The 19328-nt window shown below is 41.9% G+C and overlaps 1 protein-coding gene across 1 annotated transcript in view; it reads left to right on the plus strand.

Annotated features, from left to right (window-relative positions):
* The window catches only part of LOC127027870 (protein unc-13 homolog B-like), a 188294-nt gene that overhangs the window by 117744 nt on the left and 51222 nt on the right, over positions 1 to 19328 (plus strand). Inside the window, exons 15-23 of the mRNA XM_050913751.1 lie at positions 6029 to 6198; positions 7099 to 7214; positions 9081 to 9244; positions 11506 to 11656; positions 12646 to 12714; positions 15380 to 15469; positions 16939 to 17073; positions 17885 to 18018; positions 18975 to 19060. Coding sequence (XP_050769708.1) covers positions 6029 to 6198; positions 7099 to 7214; positions 9081 to 9244; positions 11506 to 11656; positions 12646 to 12714; positions 15380 to 15469; positions 16939 to 17073; positions 17885 to 18018; positions 18975 to 19060 — 1115 coding nt within the window. The remainder of the gene's footprint in view (positions 1 to 6028; positions 6199 to 7098; positions 7215 to 9080; positions 9245 to 11505; positions 11657 to 12645; positions 12715 to 15379; positions 15470 to 16938; positions 17074 to 17884; positions 18019 to 18974; positions 19061 to 19328) is intronic.

Here is a 19328-nt window from a genome sequence, read left to right on the forward strand (position 1 = left end):
CACTGCATGGCAGGGGCCATTCAGTTTGTCTTGCTTTCTTTATTCTCCAGCTACTGAAACTGGTGCTCTGATAAAATCTCGCTTGTTTCCCTGCTCAGTTACCAATGTGAAACTTAAATTTGAACGCAGAGTTGATGCCTTGTGGCAAGCACCTGTTACAAAGCTGAGTGAATGTAGCTGAAGAAGTAATGCTCAGAGTCACTTTATCTGCTCTTTGTAGTTAGGAGAGCTGCACCATTAATTTATCAGTCGGTGTTGTAGCAATGGGTAACAGCAAAATAATTGTACTTGTTCCCCTAAGAAAAGAGCTTCATGCTAGTAAGAACAGAAAGCTCATTTCTTTGTTCTTAGACAGCAACAGCTGCATCTCAGGGCATATTATTGTGCTGTCGTGCTCAACTTCTAAGGTACTAAGGATTTTAGCTTTGTTCTCTTACCACTCTGATTTTGCCTTCAGTGTTTTCTCCACTGTCCTTTTTTCTCCTTAATAGAGGAGACTTGGCATTGTTTAAAAATTAACCTGTCCTGAGAAGTTTTCTGCTTTGTATTCCCATTGAGGTTGGCCACAACAGCGCTGCTAGTTGGACCCTGCTGTGTCAAGACACTTCATTCGAACAACATCCAAATCTTCCTGCTTTTTCAGCCAGACGATTTCCCATAGACAACTTTTTTTCTGCTCCCTCTGTGTATGTTGTTATAACTCTTTACTGGGCTTTCTCATACTGGTTGCTGCAGCTACTCCTTCCTTTCTCATTTTCCAGAAAATTGCTTTGCTTTTTTTTTTTTTTTTTTTGAAGTTTTACTCCTCAGAAGCAAAACTTTCCTGCTAAAAGGATCACAGGTCCTAAAGTCTTGCTGATCTGTTCTCTCCTGTGCATTTTCCCACCTCCTGCACTCTCATCCATTATTTCTGCAAGCAGCTCTGCACTTTCTTTCTTTCTCTACCATTGCATGAAATGTCCCCTGCACTGGACTGTGAAACTTTACAGGCCCTCTTGAGCTGCATCTGCCATGGTGCAGAAGGGAAACCGCTCACAAAATATGGCCGTATAGATATTCACTAGATTCTTTGAACCGTAATTTTTTTTTTTAATATCAAAACACAACAAAAATACTTAATTCTGGGCTTGACTGACCTACTTTTAAATCTGCAAAATATTGTTGCTTCCTCTGCTCCCTCACTTCCGTTGTTTGTTCTTGGAACATCTGCTTGTTGCTTTTTGTCTTTATTAGCCTGTCAGCTCTACAAGGCAGGGGCTGTCTTCTGCCCCGGGAGCTGCCAAGCACGGTGGAGTCCTGGCTGCATTTGGGGCCTCTGGGCTCTCCTGTTATTCAGGCAGAAAATATAAGAAAACAACATAATTTAAGGAAACATATTTATGTAAAATGGGCATATGGAGTGCTGGGTCATGTTGGCATCCCACCTCTCTAGTCTGCACAGTGCATTTTACAGATGCACAGTCTAGGTCTAACTGCAGCATTAGTGGAATGAAACTGAGGGCTTGGTGAGTCCTGCAGGGTTAATGTGTTGATAACACCTTTCTTGAGACGAGAAGTTGATTGGGAAGAAATGTCCATGTGGATGTGATACAAGTGGACCTTCACCCATATGGTTATTTACCAGACTCTGTTTGTCTTCATGAGTGTAGGCTCACCAACGTGAGCTAATGGTGTTAGAAGGTTACAGGTTTTCAATTTGGCACTCTCCATAGTTTAAACTTATGATCTTTACTGTGGGTAAAAATCATTTTGTGAACTGCTGGACACATGGTTTTATAGGTATACCTTTGTATCTCTTATGGCAGAACTTTGGCAAACCGTCAGTGTTGCCACAACTTAACAAGGCTTATGACTTTGGCATTAGCGTTCCCGTGGAGGTTAAGTAACAGTCCTGCAAATGTTGTTAGCACAAGCAGCAAATGATTAGCAAATTCAGTACAAATGTCATTGGTTTTTTTGCTTCTAAGTATGAATCATTGGCTCAAAAGTGGTGTTCTGATCATTTTTAGACTCTTCTCCTTTTTCTTTCTCTCCACTTTTTGGAGGAGACGAGGCACGTGCAATACACCATCCCAGACCCCTGACACAATCTGAGCCAATTTGGGCCAGGCTTTACAGATGGGCAGAGGTCTTAGAACTAAGAATCACTTTCTACAATTTTTTTGTGGAAGTTGGAGCTAGATTAGAAGGCTACAAATTGCTAACTTCATTGTGGGAGGCACTATAGTGTAAATTCAGCAGTTGCCTGTTCTGTTTAGCCACTAATATACCAATTAGCGTGTGTGTGGGCATGCCACTGTGTGTGCAGACCAGAATTAATTACAGCTTCGTGTGCTCGCGTGCTTCCCCTCAGCCCAGTTGCTAGCTGGGCATGGGAAGAGGCCAGAGTATTGACAGTGCAGGGGACATGCGTGGGGAACTGGTGGTTTGGGGTTGGGTAAGGCCAAGGGGAAACGTGGCAGAGAGATGGAGGTAGAGAGTGGGATAGAAAGCAAGTCAGCAGAACCAGGCTCAGCTGCTGCCACTGCTCCTGCAACCACTGTCTTCAGGCAGAAAAACTTAATGGAAAAAAATTCATGATTAATTTGATTTTAATTTTTCTTAAAGATTTGGTGTGCTGTTTCTTGAAAATGTTGCTTTATTTGGTAGCTTGAAGTGTAAAAGTAAGTTCTTTATAAAAATGGCACCACTGCAAACATCAGGACAATATGGATATAAAAGAAAGAGACAGTTTCTGAGCCACGTACAAAGGGAACCTGGTTTCCAGTCTCACACTCTGAAATGGGCCTGAAAGCATTTGGTAGTTTGTTCCTTGCAATGGGGTCACAGAGTGTTTCTTGTCTCTGCGTCCTCTTGGGAAAGCTGTGGGAGCTCAGCTGTGGGAGACTGGATGGACGTGTGTGTGCACACAGTGAAATCAAGCTTCACAAAAATGTAGCAAGAAGTGGGGCAGGCATCTTTCAAAATGTGCCAGCTCTGGTATTAATGAAGGGGAAAGTTTCTAGCAGCAGAGCTTGTTAGCCACACTCTTAGGGAGTCGTGATGCTGTCACAAATTGGAAGCTATTCCTCATTAGTTAAGAAAGTCTGTTATCAGTCAACAAGCCCAAGTCCCCCAGTATTCATGGTTCTGTTTTGGGCTGCTCTCTGGAAGGTGAACTGCTGTTGACACAACTGTCTTGCTTCACCGAAAGCAAGGACTGTGGTTCCTACAGACTTAGGTGGTGATGTTTTACGGGTAAGCCACCAGCCCAAGGCTTTCAGCTGCTGTGAGTGAGTGATAAGGCTCACTCTCTGGCATGGGAGCAGCACAAGGAATATGAATTGAGCAGTCTCTTAAAAACAACAGAGAAAGGTGTGGTAAAATAGAAGCTTCAGTAGCTGTCCTGGTTTTTGGCTGGGATAGAGTTAATTCTCTTCTTAGTAGCTGGTACAGTGCTGTGTTTTGGATGCAGTGTGAGAATAATGTTGATAACACACTGATGTTTTAGTTGTTGCTAAGTAGCGCTTATCTTAAGCCAAGGACTTTTCAGTTTCCCATGCTCTGCCAGCAAGCAGGTGTGCAAGAAGCTGGGAGGGAGCAGAGCCGGGGCAGCTGACCCGAACGGACCAAAGGGGTATTCCATACCATGGAACGTCATGCCCAGTATATAAACAGGGGAGAGTTGGCCGGGAGGGGCGGATCGCTGCTGGGGCATCAGTCAGCGGGTGGTGAGCAACTGCATTGTGCATCACTTGTCTTTTGTTGGGTGTTATTTCTTTTTTTTTTTTATATTCCTTTTCATTACTATTATTATTATTATTTAGTAGTGTATTTTATTTTACTTTAGTTATTAAACTGTTCTTATCTCAACCCACAAGTTTTACTCTTTTTTTTCCTCCTCCCCACCCCACTGGGAGGGGGAGGGGGAAGCAGCTGCGTGGTGCTTAGTTGCTGGCTGGGGTTAAACCACGACAGTAGCTCAGTAAATGCTACTGGAACGTTTCCTGTAGCACTTAGCAGTGAGTTATGCTGCTGTAGCCGAGTGAAGGATGATAGCCAGCCACTCCAGGAGCGTGGGATGATGCATATGGGACCGCCTAAGGTAGATTTAGGTCTAAACAGTGAATGTTTTCTTAAAGGAAAGAGCAAGTTTCTGACCACTGGTAGCAAAGAAACAAGATCAAAGCAGTCCTAACAAAGAACTCGTGTGCCAGAAGGTGAGGTCTGAAGAAGTCAGGAGCTAACTTACTGGTGCTTTGTAAATGGCACTGTGTGCCAATCTGTGTTTTTAGGCACCCATGCAATTCTGAACACTGAGCCTCTACAGTACTGCCAGGATGTACATTAGTGCACCGTGTCAGGAACAGAGGATTTATTTTACATGCTTATGCTGTGTTGCTGGTAGATATGGCAATGCACTCAGATAAATTTGAGAGCTACAAAGAGCAGCAGTCCAAGCGTTCCCTGCTTGTGAATGCTTGCTGCATGGTTTTGTTAAAGGAAGACATGCTTGAAGTAGAGGAGGAGGAAGGGAAGAATAAAGGCAGGAGGGAAACATTGAACCTTCTTCTGATCTCTAAATACAGCTTTGCTCAGCAAAGGCAGGGAGAAGCAATACTCTCTGCCCATGATTAGAACTACATGGAATTGCCTCTAACTTTCTCCGTATAATTCCCAGCTATTCCTCTGTATTGGAAAAATCAGTAGGAGCTGCATGGACATCTGTTAAACAGTCCTGAATCACAATGGTGGCAATAGAAGCCCAAATAATTTCTTGGTAGAGAGCATGCAAATACCAGTCACTGCCACATATTATTGACCGGGCTTAGCAGATCTCTTCTGACCCATTTCTTCCTTCTCCCTGTTGCTTAGCAACAGATGCAGCATGTTAATGTTAAAAAGGCTGGAAAACAGGCCTTCAGCAGAAGTTGCCTATTTTCATAGGTTTTATTTCCTTGAGGGCAGACATTTGTAGTGGTTATGGTGAGTAATCACCCTTGTCATGGTCTCGTATGAGCATTCAAATTGCTTTTATTGTATTGCATGCCCTGTAAATGAGCAGAGCTCTTATAATAAGGTGGTTCTATGCACTTCTGACATCCAGGAGCCTGTTTGGATCTACAAAAGGTATCTGAACACCTAAAAAGAGGGGGACGCTGCAAATTCTGCCTGTGCATTAAGCTGGAGGGTGCCGATTCAGCAAACAGTAAACTGCTTTTTTTAATGGAAGTGTCTTTACTGATCTGCCCGGAGCACGCAGTATCAGTCTGAGCTGTGAATAATAGGCAGAATCAATTCTAGTGATTAAATACCAACTTTGTAACTACTGTATCCCACCCTTTCCTACCAGGCACAGGCAGTGTTTATATAATCTGATAGTGATGTATTGTACATTAATACACTACTGCTTTGTGACTATCTTGAAGTGAGAGCGCTATGTCCGCCTGAGCTATTTATCTTTTATTAGAAAACAGCATGAAGGGTGTTTGTTGTAGGCCTTGACCGTGCTATCCTAGATACTGCACATGCATAAACACAAGTAGCCATTAATGCCTACAGCTGAACAGAAGATCATTGATAGGGAGAGCTATCAGAAACTAGTGAGATGCTCATCGGCATTTTTAGGGTGTGTATGCTGAGTTTACCAGCCTAGCTATCACCAGGCTTTTGTGGGCTTCACAGCAAAAGCAACAACAGTGAAGAGAATTCCCCAGTTCAGGGAGCTGCTGCTGAGAGTGAGGACAAGCAGGAGAGTTGCAGCCACTTAGCAAGCCTGAAGTTGGTGGTTGCGGTCAGGGCAGAGCACTCCTTCAGCATGCATCTGAAGTGCAGTATCTGCCATGTCACAGGAGTGTTTAGAGTGCACCAAAAAGTTGTTGTGTAGTTCCTATCAGACACTGTACTTCTAAATAGATAGGCATTTGTTTACATTTTGTTTATGCATCCCTCTACTGTTGGACAAGCGGGTCGAGGAATGTGAAGCATGTAGCATACAAATGTTGGCTGCATTATGTGCTCTTCAACGTTACGTTTGTCTTGTTTGCAGTGAGTGCCATAATTCTTCTGACCGGATCAAAGTGCGAGTATGGGATGAAGATGATGACATCAAGTCTCGTGTCAAGCAGAGACTGAAGCGCGAGTCGGATGATTTCCTGGGGCAGACAATCATTGAAGTCCGTACTCTGAGCGGAGAAATGGATGTGTGGTACAACCTTGGTGAGTGGGGCTTTGGGATTGAAAATATGTCACGTGTTAGTTTGGGAATGTTTGAGAGCACTTGGGTGCATCTGGTCAGTTTGCAAGAAAGGAAAAAAAAAACCTCACATGATTTTAAGGGGCATATGATGGTGCTGTGGAGCAGCTGCAAGGCTTTGATGCTAGTTAAAATGAAGAGGAGTGTAACGTGTCGGAAGGGTGATGGGTTTTCCCTGTCAGGCATTGAAAAGTACAATGGGTAAAATGCTTGGAGCAGGGTTGGATTCCACCTGTGCTGGAGACATGTTTCCTGTCCTGGGCCCTTTTTTGTGCTAACACAAGCATTTTACCAGTCTGTAAGACCTGCAAGTGCACTGCACTGGGCTGGGAAGTTGTTGAGACCTTTCGGAGCGACCAAAATAGAATGCTGTAGAAAGTACTGGCAAATAACCAGATGGTGCTGAATTGGCAGGCATAATAATAATCCTAGGAGGTCCAAAATCTTGATAGGACAACCAGCAGTTCCCAGGAGCTCAGGACTATGGTGAAGTCAGGAACAAATTCCACATCAGTCAGCCCTGTTCTCAGAAAAGGGATCTGTCCTTGGTGGTTCTAGTTCAGCTGACTGAATTGAAGACCCTATAGCACATTTGCTGTCAGAAAGGCTGTCTTACGTCTAGAAATGTACATAGTTCTAGCTAGATGTGTCATATTGAGGGTGTATCATGGCAGCTGTTTTGCTGATGTCTACTTAGTATGCAGTGTTTTGAAAGAAAAAAGTCAGAAAGTTTTCTCCATGGTGACTCTGATCACAAGCTCAGCCTGAGCTTCCAGCAGTTTCTTTTCCAGTGTTGTCACACCAAGATGGCTCTGTTCTGAACATGAACAATGCATATAATTGCGGATGATTTTTACTTCTAGAGAAGCGAACAGATAAGTCTGCAGTGTCTGGGGCTATTCGCCTGCAAATCAGTGTGGAGATCAAAGGCGAGGAGAAGGTGGCTCCATATCATATTCAGTACACTTGCCTTCACGAGGTAAGACGCGAGTTCAGTTCAGTCATCACCATCTTCTTTCTGTCTATTGAAGAAGCAATTTTCTGACCTTTATGTCCTTGAAATGTTCCTCCTTGCCCTGGATGAGCTTTCTTTTCCCTGCTATGCAAGCCTGAAAACATGCTGAATCATCAGACCTGCATTTGTCGGGGAGGCAAAGAAGGCTTTAGGCTGTCTCCCCTGCGCTGTCTGCTGGCTGGCACAGTCTGTCCCACTGTCACAGCTGTGCTGCTGTCAGGCAGAGATCAGGCATTGGTCCAACTCAGAGCCCCCCACAAGTTTAACGTGAAGAAACCTCTGAATTTCCTTGAGTGATGTTTTCAGCATGTACTGTACCTATGTCTTTCTTTAGAGAAGGCGTACTAAAATGCTTTATGAGTAGATTCTGATCTGGGGAGGGCTTTGACTCTGGCTGTTGGTGATGCAGATATTGGTGGTATAAATTCTTCTGTGCTGCCGCACTGGTGTGTAGCAATGAACAGCTGTCGGGGAACAGAAGATAAGCTGCGGTTACTGGGTACTGAGCTGTCTCAGGGTGGACTGAGCTGGGCAGGTAGTGCTGCAGAAGTTGGGAGAAATCCAGAGATGACTTGTGAGAAGGACTAAAGGGAAAACCCTGTCTCAGAGAGATGCATGGTGTGCAGTCTGTCTGTCAAAGAGAAGGCAGATGGCAGGGTCAGTCTCTAAGTGCTTGAACAAGGAAGAGTAGTCAGAGCCCCTTTCACCTGACATACAAGAATATCATGAGGTCCAGTGAAGTTTAAGCAAATTCAGATTTGAAAAGAAGAACAGATGTATCACAGAGAGGAATGTTCAGCTACAGGAACAACATATTTATCCAGACGCTGGGCTAGATGAGCCCTGTGGTGTCTTCTGGTCTTACCAGGGAACAGATGGGTACGAAGCTTAGAGAAACATCAGTAGGCTTCTTTTAGTAGTTGTGTCCTTCAATACATATTTATTGTTTTTTAATTCAGTGATGGCTTCTGTTTGATAAGCTGTTTCATTTTTTTTCCTTCTGAACATGCATGATCACTTGCTGCCCTTCTTTTTTGCAAATATGTCTCTTTTTAAGTATCACCTTCTTTCATTTGGGTATCATAAAATGAAGATGATTTACAGCTAGAATAATTTAATCAGGAAAAATTGTAGAGTAAAGCAGAGTCCTCTAGCTCCTAATGTGATCATTAGACTTTTGCATTCCTTACTACAGGGAGCCAGCTGTCTGAAAGGCTGATGAATCTGTAAGTGACGTGAATTTGAGGATTACTGAGAAACCCGCTGAACTGAATGTGGAATTTCTGTACAGCAATGACAGCTGAAAGCCTTTGCAGTGTTAGATAAAGTGAAAGGTTACGTTGAATAATAATGCAAGCGTCTAGTTGTTAGGGGTGATCTTAAGGATGTCCTTGTCTGAGAAAAAAAAAAAAATCTGTTTGGACTGTTCTGCTGTATAATAATAATTACAAAGTTGATACAGAGCTGTTACGTCAGCTAGTTTAAATAGCTTGTCCATGTTAAGGCATTTCATTCTGAGGAGACAACTATGTAGGTTTCAGGAAACTAATTAGTCTGTGGTTTCACTGTATTGAAGCACTCCTCTGCATCATTCATGATGTCTGCTGGGTGAAGTTGTAGGTATGCACGCAAAAAATTCAGCTAGGAGTACTCAAGAAGAAAAGAAGGTAAAAGCAGAAAAATACATAGTGGGTAGCAGGAAAGAAAGAGGGAGGACAGCAAAGAAATTTGTGTTAGTGCCGCCTTCTCAGCAGTACCAGGTTCTTCATGAAACTCACTTGGAGGCTTCAGCAGCCTCACATATAACTTCATTCCTGTTTTGTATTTCAGAACCTCTTTCACCATCTCACAGATGTGCAAGGGAATGGGGTGGTGAAGATCCCTGATGCCAAAGGAGATGATGCCTGGAAGGTGTATTTTGATGAGACAGCTCAAGAGATCGTGGATGAATTTGCAATGCGTTACGGCATTGAATCAATATACCAGGCCATGACGTAAGATGCATTTCGTGTGGTCTTTAGTGCAGATAATCTAATTGATTTTGTATTTGATGGTGTAACTAATTGATTTGACTGTTAATATTTAGAAGATGAAATGTGTTGGTAATGGAGGGCTTGGCAGTGACAGCTGCTCCTTATAGGGCTAACTGTGAGTGAGAAGAGACTGCCTGTCTATGAATCACTGGTTTCCTCAAAGTCTAGAAATTGATGTCTAACAAAGTGCTGGAGTGAAGCATCTATCTGAGCAGTTTGTGTAAGCACCTTTAAAACTAATTCTAAGGAATTACACCAACTTCAGTAGTGTAAATCACCGTATTTTATTATTGATAGCTGAGCCATTCCTGTTTTAAGACTCTAAAGTCTCTATTTGAGCACTCTTCTGTTAAAAAGATACTGCCCAAGGATCCCACTGAAGATTTCTGATTATGTGAGAAGGGATGAGGTTTTGTGAAAGTCTTTGTTCTGCATGTCTGTTGTGGCAATTGATACAGTCCTTTGAAGTCCCTAATTTCCCGGGTGCTGCTGAAGGCATTTATAGGAAGTTTGAGTAATGGAGCCACTGATTTGTCCTCTTCGGAGCTTGGCTAATGCAGTTCTTGATCTTCAAAGAGCGTTTTCCTTGTCACTGTACTTTTACTTGGATTTGGGATTAACCATTCTTCCTCTTAAAGACTAGTAGTGCTACGCTTAGCTCATTTCTTATTTTAAATGTAATATTAAATATGGCAGACAAAAGTGACCTTTTTCACATTAGAAGCTGAAAGTTTCAGGGTCTGGGTGCCTGGATGAGTTATGATCTGTACTTATGTCACCTTGCAAGCACCTTTTCTGCCTATTGATTTAAGCCAAAGTGGAAAAGAACTGGAAGGTACCTCCGGAGGTCTAGTCCCCACTTACAGCAGGGCTAACTTGGAAGTTGGACCAGACTGCTCAGGGCCTCTTTCAGTTTGTTGAAAATTTCCAAGGATGGAGATCCACCACCTCTCTGGGCTCCTGTCCTCCGGCTGTATATTACTCTGGGGAAGAAATTCCTGGTTGAAATCCGATTTGGAAAATCCTACTTTGAATTTCCTGTGCTGTAACTGCTGCATGTTGCTGCTTAGCTTTTAGTCTTCCCTCTAAAAGGATTTTGGCCTGGCTTAATCTTCTCACTAACCCTCCCCTCTCTGCTAAGTAGTCAAGACATTGATTAGATCCCCACTCTTCACGCCTTCTCTTCTTCAAGCTAAACAAAGCCATTTTATGTGTCTATCTTTATTTACCAAGTGCCTAAATGACCAATTGGTACATAGGTATCACGTAGCAAGCAAGTTAACATTCAGGCATCGGTATCATGTTTGTCTGAAATACTGACTTGTGAATTCCTGTGAAATTCTCTCACTGGAGCTTTTTTGGTTTTAATCATTTGTAGGTTAACTAGCACAGAAGCTAATGTCTGTGATGAGTCCCTTAGAGAGAAAGCTACATTTAGAAAATAGTTCCCAAATTTAGTCTGGGAGCTCAGTGAGGATTCCTGCTTAAAAAGGACTGCTTAAAAATGGCCCAACTCTGCTGTCTGTTGGAGTGAACTTTACTTGCCATGTCGCATAATATCAGACCTCTCAAGCTCTGATTTTTTTCCCCCTTATCTCTAATGGATTTTCTTTGATTGTTTAATCATTTCACAAGCCCAGATGTGTCTGGCATAATTTTGAGATTTCCTGCAGGAGGGTTCCTTGCACTTTAATGAGAGCAGTTAAATGGGAAAATGCAAATGAGCATGCACACTTCTGCAGGCTGGAAGGGTTAGCCCTAAGGAATCACATATCAGTGCAGCACAGAAATACTAGTATGTGATCTCGCTGTGCTTGAATGCTTTCCAGTTGCTGCTGCCTCATGTCACCTCAGAATCTGTGGCTGCCTCAAGTGGCAGCAAATTATATAGATTTCCTTGCGTCAGACTTGGTTCTAGGAATTGGCATCAGGACCCAGGGTATCACCTAAGTCAAAAGCTGTTGGCAACAAATAGTTGAGAAGCTGTTTTATGATCTGCAAAGGGCTGTAGTGAAGGGATTTCTCTTGTTTCAAGCGTATCTGTTGTCTAGATGGCATCTTTCTGAAAAAGCTCTCAAATGGTGGAGATTTACAGAAAGGGAGAAAACATAACTTTCATCTGTTCATGGTGCCAGCCAGAGTAAGGGGGCTATTAAAGGGGTAGGGTCAAGTTGTGCTACACAAAAGAGACCAGAATGACTTACAGAACTGTCCTTTTGCAGGCATTTTGCATGTCTCTCCTCTAAATACATGTGCCCAGGCGTGCCAGCTGTGATGAGCACCTTACTTGCCAATATCAATGCTTATTATGCGCACACCACTGCCTCCACAAATGTGTCTGCTTCGGACCGCTTTGCAGCCTCCAATTTTGGGGTATGTTTGTGTGTTTGGTGATGTTACAATTGGACTTCTGTAATTTGCCTACGGTGCTTCTGCCTTTCAATAAATAACTTGCTCTGTTTAAGGAACATTAAATCTGTGAGGAGTTGGAAGCTGTGGAGCTCTTCTAGACTAGACAAAGAGCACGGTTTTATTGTCGTCATCACACATTTTAGATATTAATCAGTGTAATGCATTGTGATGTTTATTCTTTGTGTTCAAATTACACTGGAGCACAGATGGTATGGAATGAGGAAATAGTATTAAACTCTGCATGGTGATGCTGTTGATAAAATATACCGTGCAATCTGACCGTTTCAGAACTTTGCTTTTAAAAACAGCAACTGCTTTAAGAAAAAACAACAACAAAAAAAAGTCTATCCCCCTAATGGTTAAAATGTTTTTTGTATAACATGTGGTGGAGTTGAGCGTGTTGGAAAAGCATTTGGAAAAGTTCGTGCTTCCCGTCAGACTGAGAATTTATAGATTGAATGAAGAGGTGTTCACGATGCCAACTCAGAATCCAGTGGAGAAACCTGACCTCGAGAAGATAGTCCCAAGAAGCCTGTAATACTTATCACTGAACTGATAGATAAGATCTTAGAGCTGTGTCATTGCTCTGAATTAGACCCTTTTCTGCCTGTTCCTTTATTCATCTCTGAATAAATATTTTCTCTTAAATATAAGTTTGGTGCAAATTGCAGACTAGAAATCAGAGGGGGTTTTGTTCTGCCTCTACTTCAGAGTGATAATGGCGTATTTTTTGACAATTCTAATGTTACACAGACTTCAGAAATAATTACAGTATAAGAATAAATCCAAGAATCGCAAGAAAATACTGTTTGCACAATACCATGCGTCCTTATTGCTTCCTCCTGCTCTCCTGAGATATGACACTAATTCCCTGATATCCTGCTGCTTACTCTGAACATCAGTTGGACAGTGATGATATGTGATGTTTATTGGTGTTTTCTGCTTGACAGAAAGAACGATTTGTGAAGCTGCTGGACCAGCTTCATAATTCACTTCGGATTGATCTCTCAATGTACAGGGTGAGTGGGAATAAAGAGAATCCTTTCAGGCATTCTGGTGGGCAGAGGGGAAACACACCATTTGGATTTCTCTTATGTTTCTAACCTTTTGGGTAGTTTGTGTCTTATGGAATTGTCATGACAAACTTGTTGCTCAAATACACCGTTTTGTTTTCCTCATGGATAGAACTTAAACCATGGTTTTTTCTTCCGTTATAACTTCCTCAAGACTTCTGAAATAATTTAAGGATTATGAACTATGCTCATCTCTGATACTCTCCCAGAAATGCAAGTTGGATTGGATTAGTTGATTTGAATTATTCTTATCAGCTACTTCAGGTATCGTCTACAAAGGGAAAACAGACTTGTTCTCCCCTAGTAAGACAGAAACCTTCTAGAGAGCCTGCAGTCATGTCACTTACTTTAGGTTTGGTAAACTCAAATCACTGTCCCTGACTCTGGATCTACAAGATGTGCTCTCAGGTTGAGATCCCTCGTTGAAATGTAAAAATGGTGGCAAAATGTGAGCTTTGTTTTTATTTATTTATTTAAAAGTAGATCCTCTTCTGGTTAGTGCATTTATCTGAAACACAGTAAAACATATAGAGAAGGGAAACACAAGTGGATTAAGTGCATTAGGAAGACAAACAAAAAGGACAAGGGGCAAGGTGCAAAAGAAGATAAAAGGAATGTTGTGTAAAGAGCTGTTCTAAAACTACATTACTAGTAAGAGAATGTCTAGAGAGAGCACTGATCCACTGAGTAGCAGAGGGAAAATCATCAACACATGGCAATAGGAATCTGTAGTGGTGATGCCTTTTTTGTTTGCTTGGTCTTCAATAAAAGCTGCTTCCTGGTGGCTAATGCAACTAAACCTTGGACAAACAAGTAAGATCTTACATAAAGGACCAGAAAAGATTTGTGTAGTTTAAATAATTTAGATGTTATCTAATTGACAGTATATTCAGAGAAATGGCTGAAGCAATTTGGGAGCTCTTAGTAATTATTTTAAAGGCAGGTTAAGTTCTGGAAGAAAAAGGTGTTAGTTTCCAGCTTTCAAGACAGGAGATGGCAATTTACAACTTAAATTACCCAGATTAAGCCTCCCCCTTTCCCCAATTTAATCAAGCTATTTGTAAACACTTAAAACAATGAATAACCAGCAGTGTGGATTTGTGAAAAAGAAAGTGTCAAAGCAATGTGTGTTCCTTCCAGGGCAGGGTGGCAGGTGAGGAGGAGAGAGGTGGAGCCCTCTCAAGAGTAGCTCCAAGTCACCCTCTGAGTGATTATTTTGAAAAGCGTTTTGTGAGCAAGTGCAGTTATTCTATATGCATATCAGTTGTTCTTTTTGTTGGTTGGTCGCTAGCTGACATAAGCATAGAGGAAGTTGAATTTCAATACAGATAATGTTATTTTTTCCTGATTATTATTTCTGCTCAAGAACATGCATTCAGTCCCCAACATTCATGCAGTGGTTTGTGTTTAAATCTTGACCCATGGAAGTCTTTAATTTTGGTAAATACCCTGAGTGTCAGAGAGTCCGTGTGTGGACAACTTAACTTTAAAAGGAGAGTTGTCTAGGAATGTGCATCTACAAATGACTGTAAAGAGCATTAAATTGCTTGCAGTGGTTAGCTGAACTGTGGCAATACTGAATTGCTGTCAAAAGACAGCACGTTTTTCTGCAAGTCCTCAGTAATAAATGAAAACTTGTTCCCTTCTGCCCTTTTTACCTTTGTCTCTAGTAATTTTTTGAATGTGCAAATATGAAAACACTACCCAAGTGAAGGTTGCCTTTGCTGCTTTACTTGCAGCAAAGCCAATCACATCAGCTTGAATGTAAGAACATGCTGAGGAACATGAATGCTGTTAAAGGACACAGGAAAGAAAGAGTGGGAATGTAGGAAAGGGCACAGTGCCTGAGGTCAGAAAGGGAACAGTCTCTTGCAAGAAGCAAGAAGCTTGCCTCATTCAGTATATGCATTTACATGTATATATATACACACATACACACATGCACACATAGGTATCATATCTGGAAGGGACAGTGAGACTTCTAATTTCAGTGGAACCCAGAGAGTGGAAGAGGAAGCTCTGGCTATGGACAGCGGGGTGGTGGGCAGAGTATGTAAAGTAAATGCATTAGAGCGAAGGAGGCACTGAAGGAGACATGCTTACCTTGGCAGATTGGATCTTACAGGGGACTGAGCGATCACAATGACTTCTTACAGGGAACAGTGCTCATTTTCCCTTCTCAGTCCAGTTTATTTTTCTGGAGAGGTTGCTAATGTACCACACCTCTTGGTGTCTCAGAAGAGAAGCCAAAAACCAAGCAGTGAGTGCAGAAAGGAAAGGGCCCACACAAGCAACCTCAAGCTAGAGGCCAGGGCTCTGGTGGTGAGGCTGTTGCTCCCTGCTCCCTATAACTAAGGAGAGATCTCCTGCCACCAAGGGTTGTCAGTCTCCTGGCATCCACAAACTTTACATTCATATGAGAAGCTATTTAATTAAGCAAACAGATAAGCTCCTGCAGCAAAAAGGCCTTATTTATTGAGCATTGTTTTGACTGGTACAAGCTTCTTGAGCAGGAAATGTTTCCAAGACACGTTCCTTATTTAGCACATGCTTGAAGCCTTGCGTGGATCTGACTGTGCTTTCCAACAGGATTTCCCTTTTTTGTCGACAGAATAACTTCCCAGCCAGCAGCCGCGAACGGCTGCAGGACCTGAAGTCTACAGTGGATTTGCTGACCAGCATCACTTTTTTCAGGATGAAGGTAGTATTATGGGTGGGAATGGGAGTGGGGCCGCTGCAGTTTTTGCCCCAGGAGTTGATTTCCCATTTTCAAACAATTGTTTCATGTTGTTGTGCTTTAGACACTTAAGGAAAATGGGGATCATCTTCTGACCATGTAATAAACATCCACATTTTATCTTTACTTCACTGTATTTTGCATCGTGAAGATGAAAGTTGTTTTTTTCCCTGGGGTTCTTCAGTCATAAATACGGCACAAAATAATTTAAAAAAAAAAAAAGGGGGGGGGGGGAAAGAAAATTGTCTGGTTTTAGGAAGATAATTTACTTTTGTTAATAGCATTAGGAAGCTTTTTGTATAAAACTGTCTACAACATTTATCAGTCACTACCATCTCTTCACCATCTTTTATCTAGTAAATATTTTTAAATTTATTTCTTGGAGGGTAAGGTACTGAAATGGGATAGTATCTCTCAGTAGAGATCCAAGAGAGTTGTTATGAATATTAATGTACAGGTTCAGTAGTTTATTGTTCTAGCAATGGGTAATGAGATTATTTTTAATTCCTGATTTTGTTGCTAAACTTTTTTAAAAATACTGTTGTAGGTTAGCACATTTCACTTAGTAATTTTATCTTTAAACAAAGCAAGTCTTTAATTTGAGCTATTTCAGGAAGTGCTTAAAATTTTACTCTTAAGCTCTAGGGTAAATGATGATTTAGAACTCTATTTCGAAAGTGTTCATTCAGACAATATGTCTGTATTGAAAATTTGCTTTATAGAAGTACTCTGAAAAGTTTAGAGGTAGTGACAGTATCAAAATTGTCTCAGATTATAGTTTTATTCGCAGGGTGATGCCTGCGTATCTGTTTAGTTTGAAGTAACCCTGCGGTGTTTTTCTAAAGCAACGTAATGATGAAATAATGAAAACAGCTGCTGTTGTAAGAAGAGAAGGCGTATCGGTTGGCATGTCCCTAAGGATTCTGGTGTGCTTTAAAATTCAATAAAGGTTGTGATGAAAGATGTCCTTAAAGAAAGTTTTTGTATTTAAAGGCATGCGAGTGTTTGGTCTTCAGCAAGACTTTCCACCTCAGATGTAATGTGCTCTGCTAGTCTGTTGCATGTTCTTCCAATGTTGGAAAAGATTGCTTGCTGGCTTCATAGCAAAATCCTATAAATCTAGCAGAAATTGTGTGTGCTTGACTCAGATTATACACATATCAAGCCACATGATTTATTTATTCTGAAGAATCTTCCTGGGCACTTCAAAATCTCTTTTGTGCTCCAAATGATCCAGCGAGGACATAAGTGTTGTCACTGCTGTTTTATGCCTGGGGAGAGTGACCCGTTCATGTTTTCAGGTCACTGATAGCACAAGTCGCTGAAAGCAGATCCACCAAGTCCTGGGTAGTTCCCAAACGGGTGACTTGATCTTTCCCTGTTTGATTTATGAACAGTGCTTTGTTTGACTCTCTTTGTTGTCTCCTTGCCAGGTCCAAGAGCTGCAGAGTCCACCCCGAGCCAGCCAGGTAGTGAAGGACTGTGTAAAAGCTTGCCTCAACTCCACCTATGAGTACATTTTCAACAATTGTCATGAGCTGTACAGTCGCGAGTACCAGACAGATCCTGTGAGTAGCTGATAAGTGGGCAGAAATCCAAGTTTCTGATTTTCTTAAGATAATAACAAGAATACTAATTGATATAAAAAGCCAACACAAACAAAATGACATGACTTGTTATCTTCTGAATGCACAAAACTTGTAATCAGTTAATGAGCACTAATTAGTAAGTGGAAGATGATAATTGTTTTACACTAACTAATTACGATTCGTTTTGCCAGCCTCAGCTATTTTTTCATGAGCAGTTATTTGTGAAGGGAAGGTTTGATGCAGCTTTGAGTGAGCAAAACCCAATTAGAGCAAATGTTGACTGATCAAGAAAACTGTCTTTAGCATAGATAAACCTCAAGCCTTGTTTTTCTAGCACCCAGTGTCCTGCACTGGGCAGAGGAGGTAGCTCTAGACACAAACTGTTTTCAAATCCATGAGAGCTTTACTAGCCACTCTGCAGTAATGCACATGCAATGTGTCAACATGGATATAGTCATCAACCCAGGTGCCTAAAAAGCAAGTATTTGGAACAAGCTTAGAGCAAATGATGTCTCAGCAGGTCTCCTGGAGCCTGACCTGCTCTTGGCATGGTAAATGACAAAACCGGGATTATCTGGGTTTGAGGCCACCAGTAAGTAACATGGTTTGGCACGTTACTGTGTTTTGCATTAGATCATGCAAGTTGCCAGCAGACATTAATAACTTTAAGCTCTTCAGAAGAAAGGGTCCACAGGTAATTAGTGTTTGGAGTTGGTATGGAGATCTACATTTGCCAGCTTTTTCTTTCCCCTTTAAATTTACACTGGTTTTCCAATGGCTTCCTTCCCAGAACAAAAATCAAGACCTTCCTCCTGAGGAACAGGGCCCTAGCATCAGGAACCTGGATTTCTGGCCCAAGCTCATCACTTTGATAGTTTCCATCATAGAAGAGGACAAGAATTCTTATACCCCAGTCCTGAATCAGTAAGAATCTTCCATGTCCTGTATGGCTAGTCTCTGTGTGCTCTGCTTTATTTGTTAAACTGCTTTCTATCTCTTCTGTCACTTGTGTATTTATAGAAGTACTTATCTTGTCTGTCTGTCTTTCTGTCTTATCTGTCTCTGTCTATATAAATAACTCTTTTTGATTGGGATGGAAGAGTTTCAAAAGGTTCAGTTACGATGGCGTTCGAGCACAAACACCCTGATTATTACAATCCTGAACTCAGGGAGGCACCTGAAAATGGGGTGAGAGTTCTTTTGGTTTTTTCTGATGTTGAGCAGTTCTGGGATGCACTTTAATGCACACAGTGGTGCCGTGGTGACAACACCTTACGCTGTGATTTAGGAACGTGGTGTTCAGTGCAGCACTGGGAGATTGCATTGGGTGGGGTTGGCACAGCATTGGAAAGGAACCTGAAACTGATCTGTTTAACTGGTGGATACTCCTCCAACAGTCCCACAGGGCAGGAGAGAGGGAGATAATCTGACAAGGTATTATGCACAAAGAGCTGGATTATGCCCTAGTGATCATTGATTTAACATGGCAGGGACACCTGATTAGTGTTCACCTGTCAGCCTAGTAACCCTAGAAAAAAAGGAAAAAAAAAAAAAAAGAAATATGGACAAGAAAGGAGGAAAAGGTGCAAGGGCATTGAGGTCACATTCCCAGAATTATTGTATGCATCTCTTCTAGGAGAGACATCCAGGGCCTGGCTTTTTGAGTTAAAACCAGTCTCAACAGCAGTGTGGTTTTCAGGTTATTTAATCTATGTCACAGAATCCAGTCCATGATCTCCAGTTTCCACCTGGTCATTTATCTAGGGTGAAGGATGCGTCTGTAATGTTGAGCTTTTCAGCCTGTAGTTTAGCTCAGAGCTGAATAGAGAAGAGCCCTTTGCTCTGATACATGCCAAAGCCTTTCCCAAATGTCCCCTCAGGTTTCCTCAGGAGCTTGCTGTTGGGAAGATCAGCGCAGAGGTGATGTGGAGTCTTTTTGCCCAGGATATGAAATATGCCATGGAAGGTAAGAAAATTTCTCACTGCTGCCAGCTGACTTGTTACTGATCTCTTGTTCTCCATCCATTTGGTATAAATGAGGCACGTTAGTAGCACCACTATTTGAAGTAGGGATTTCTAGTGGTTTGTTTGTGGACAGCTGCTTTATGGGTGAGAATTGAGGCTGAGACCTGCATGAGCTCTAGACCTATGTGTCAGGCTGTGTTGCAAGCTGTTTATTGTCATCTCAGCTGGTTTGAAATCAGAAGTTCACTTTGACCTGAGCATATGATGGC

The sequence above is a fragment of the Gymnogyps californianus genome, chromosome Z (assembly GCF_018139145.2).
Source record: "Gymnogyps californianus isolate 813 chromosome Z, ASM1813914v2, whole genome shotgun sequence".
In the NCBI taxonomy this organism is placed as follows: Eukaryota; Metazoa; Chordata; class Aves; order Accipitriformes; family Cathartidae; genus Gymnogyps; species Gymnogyps californianus.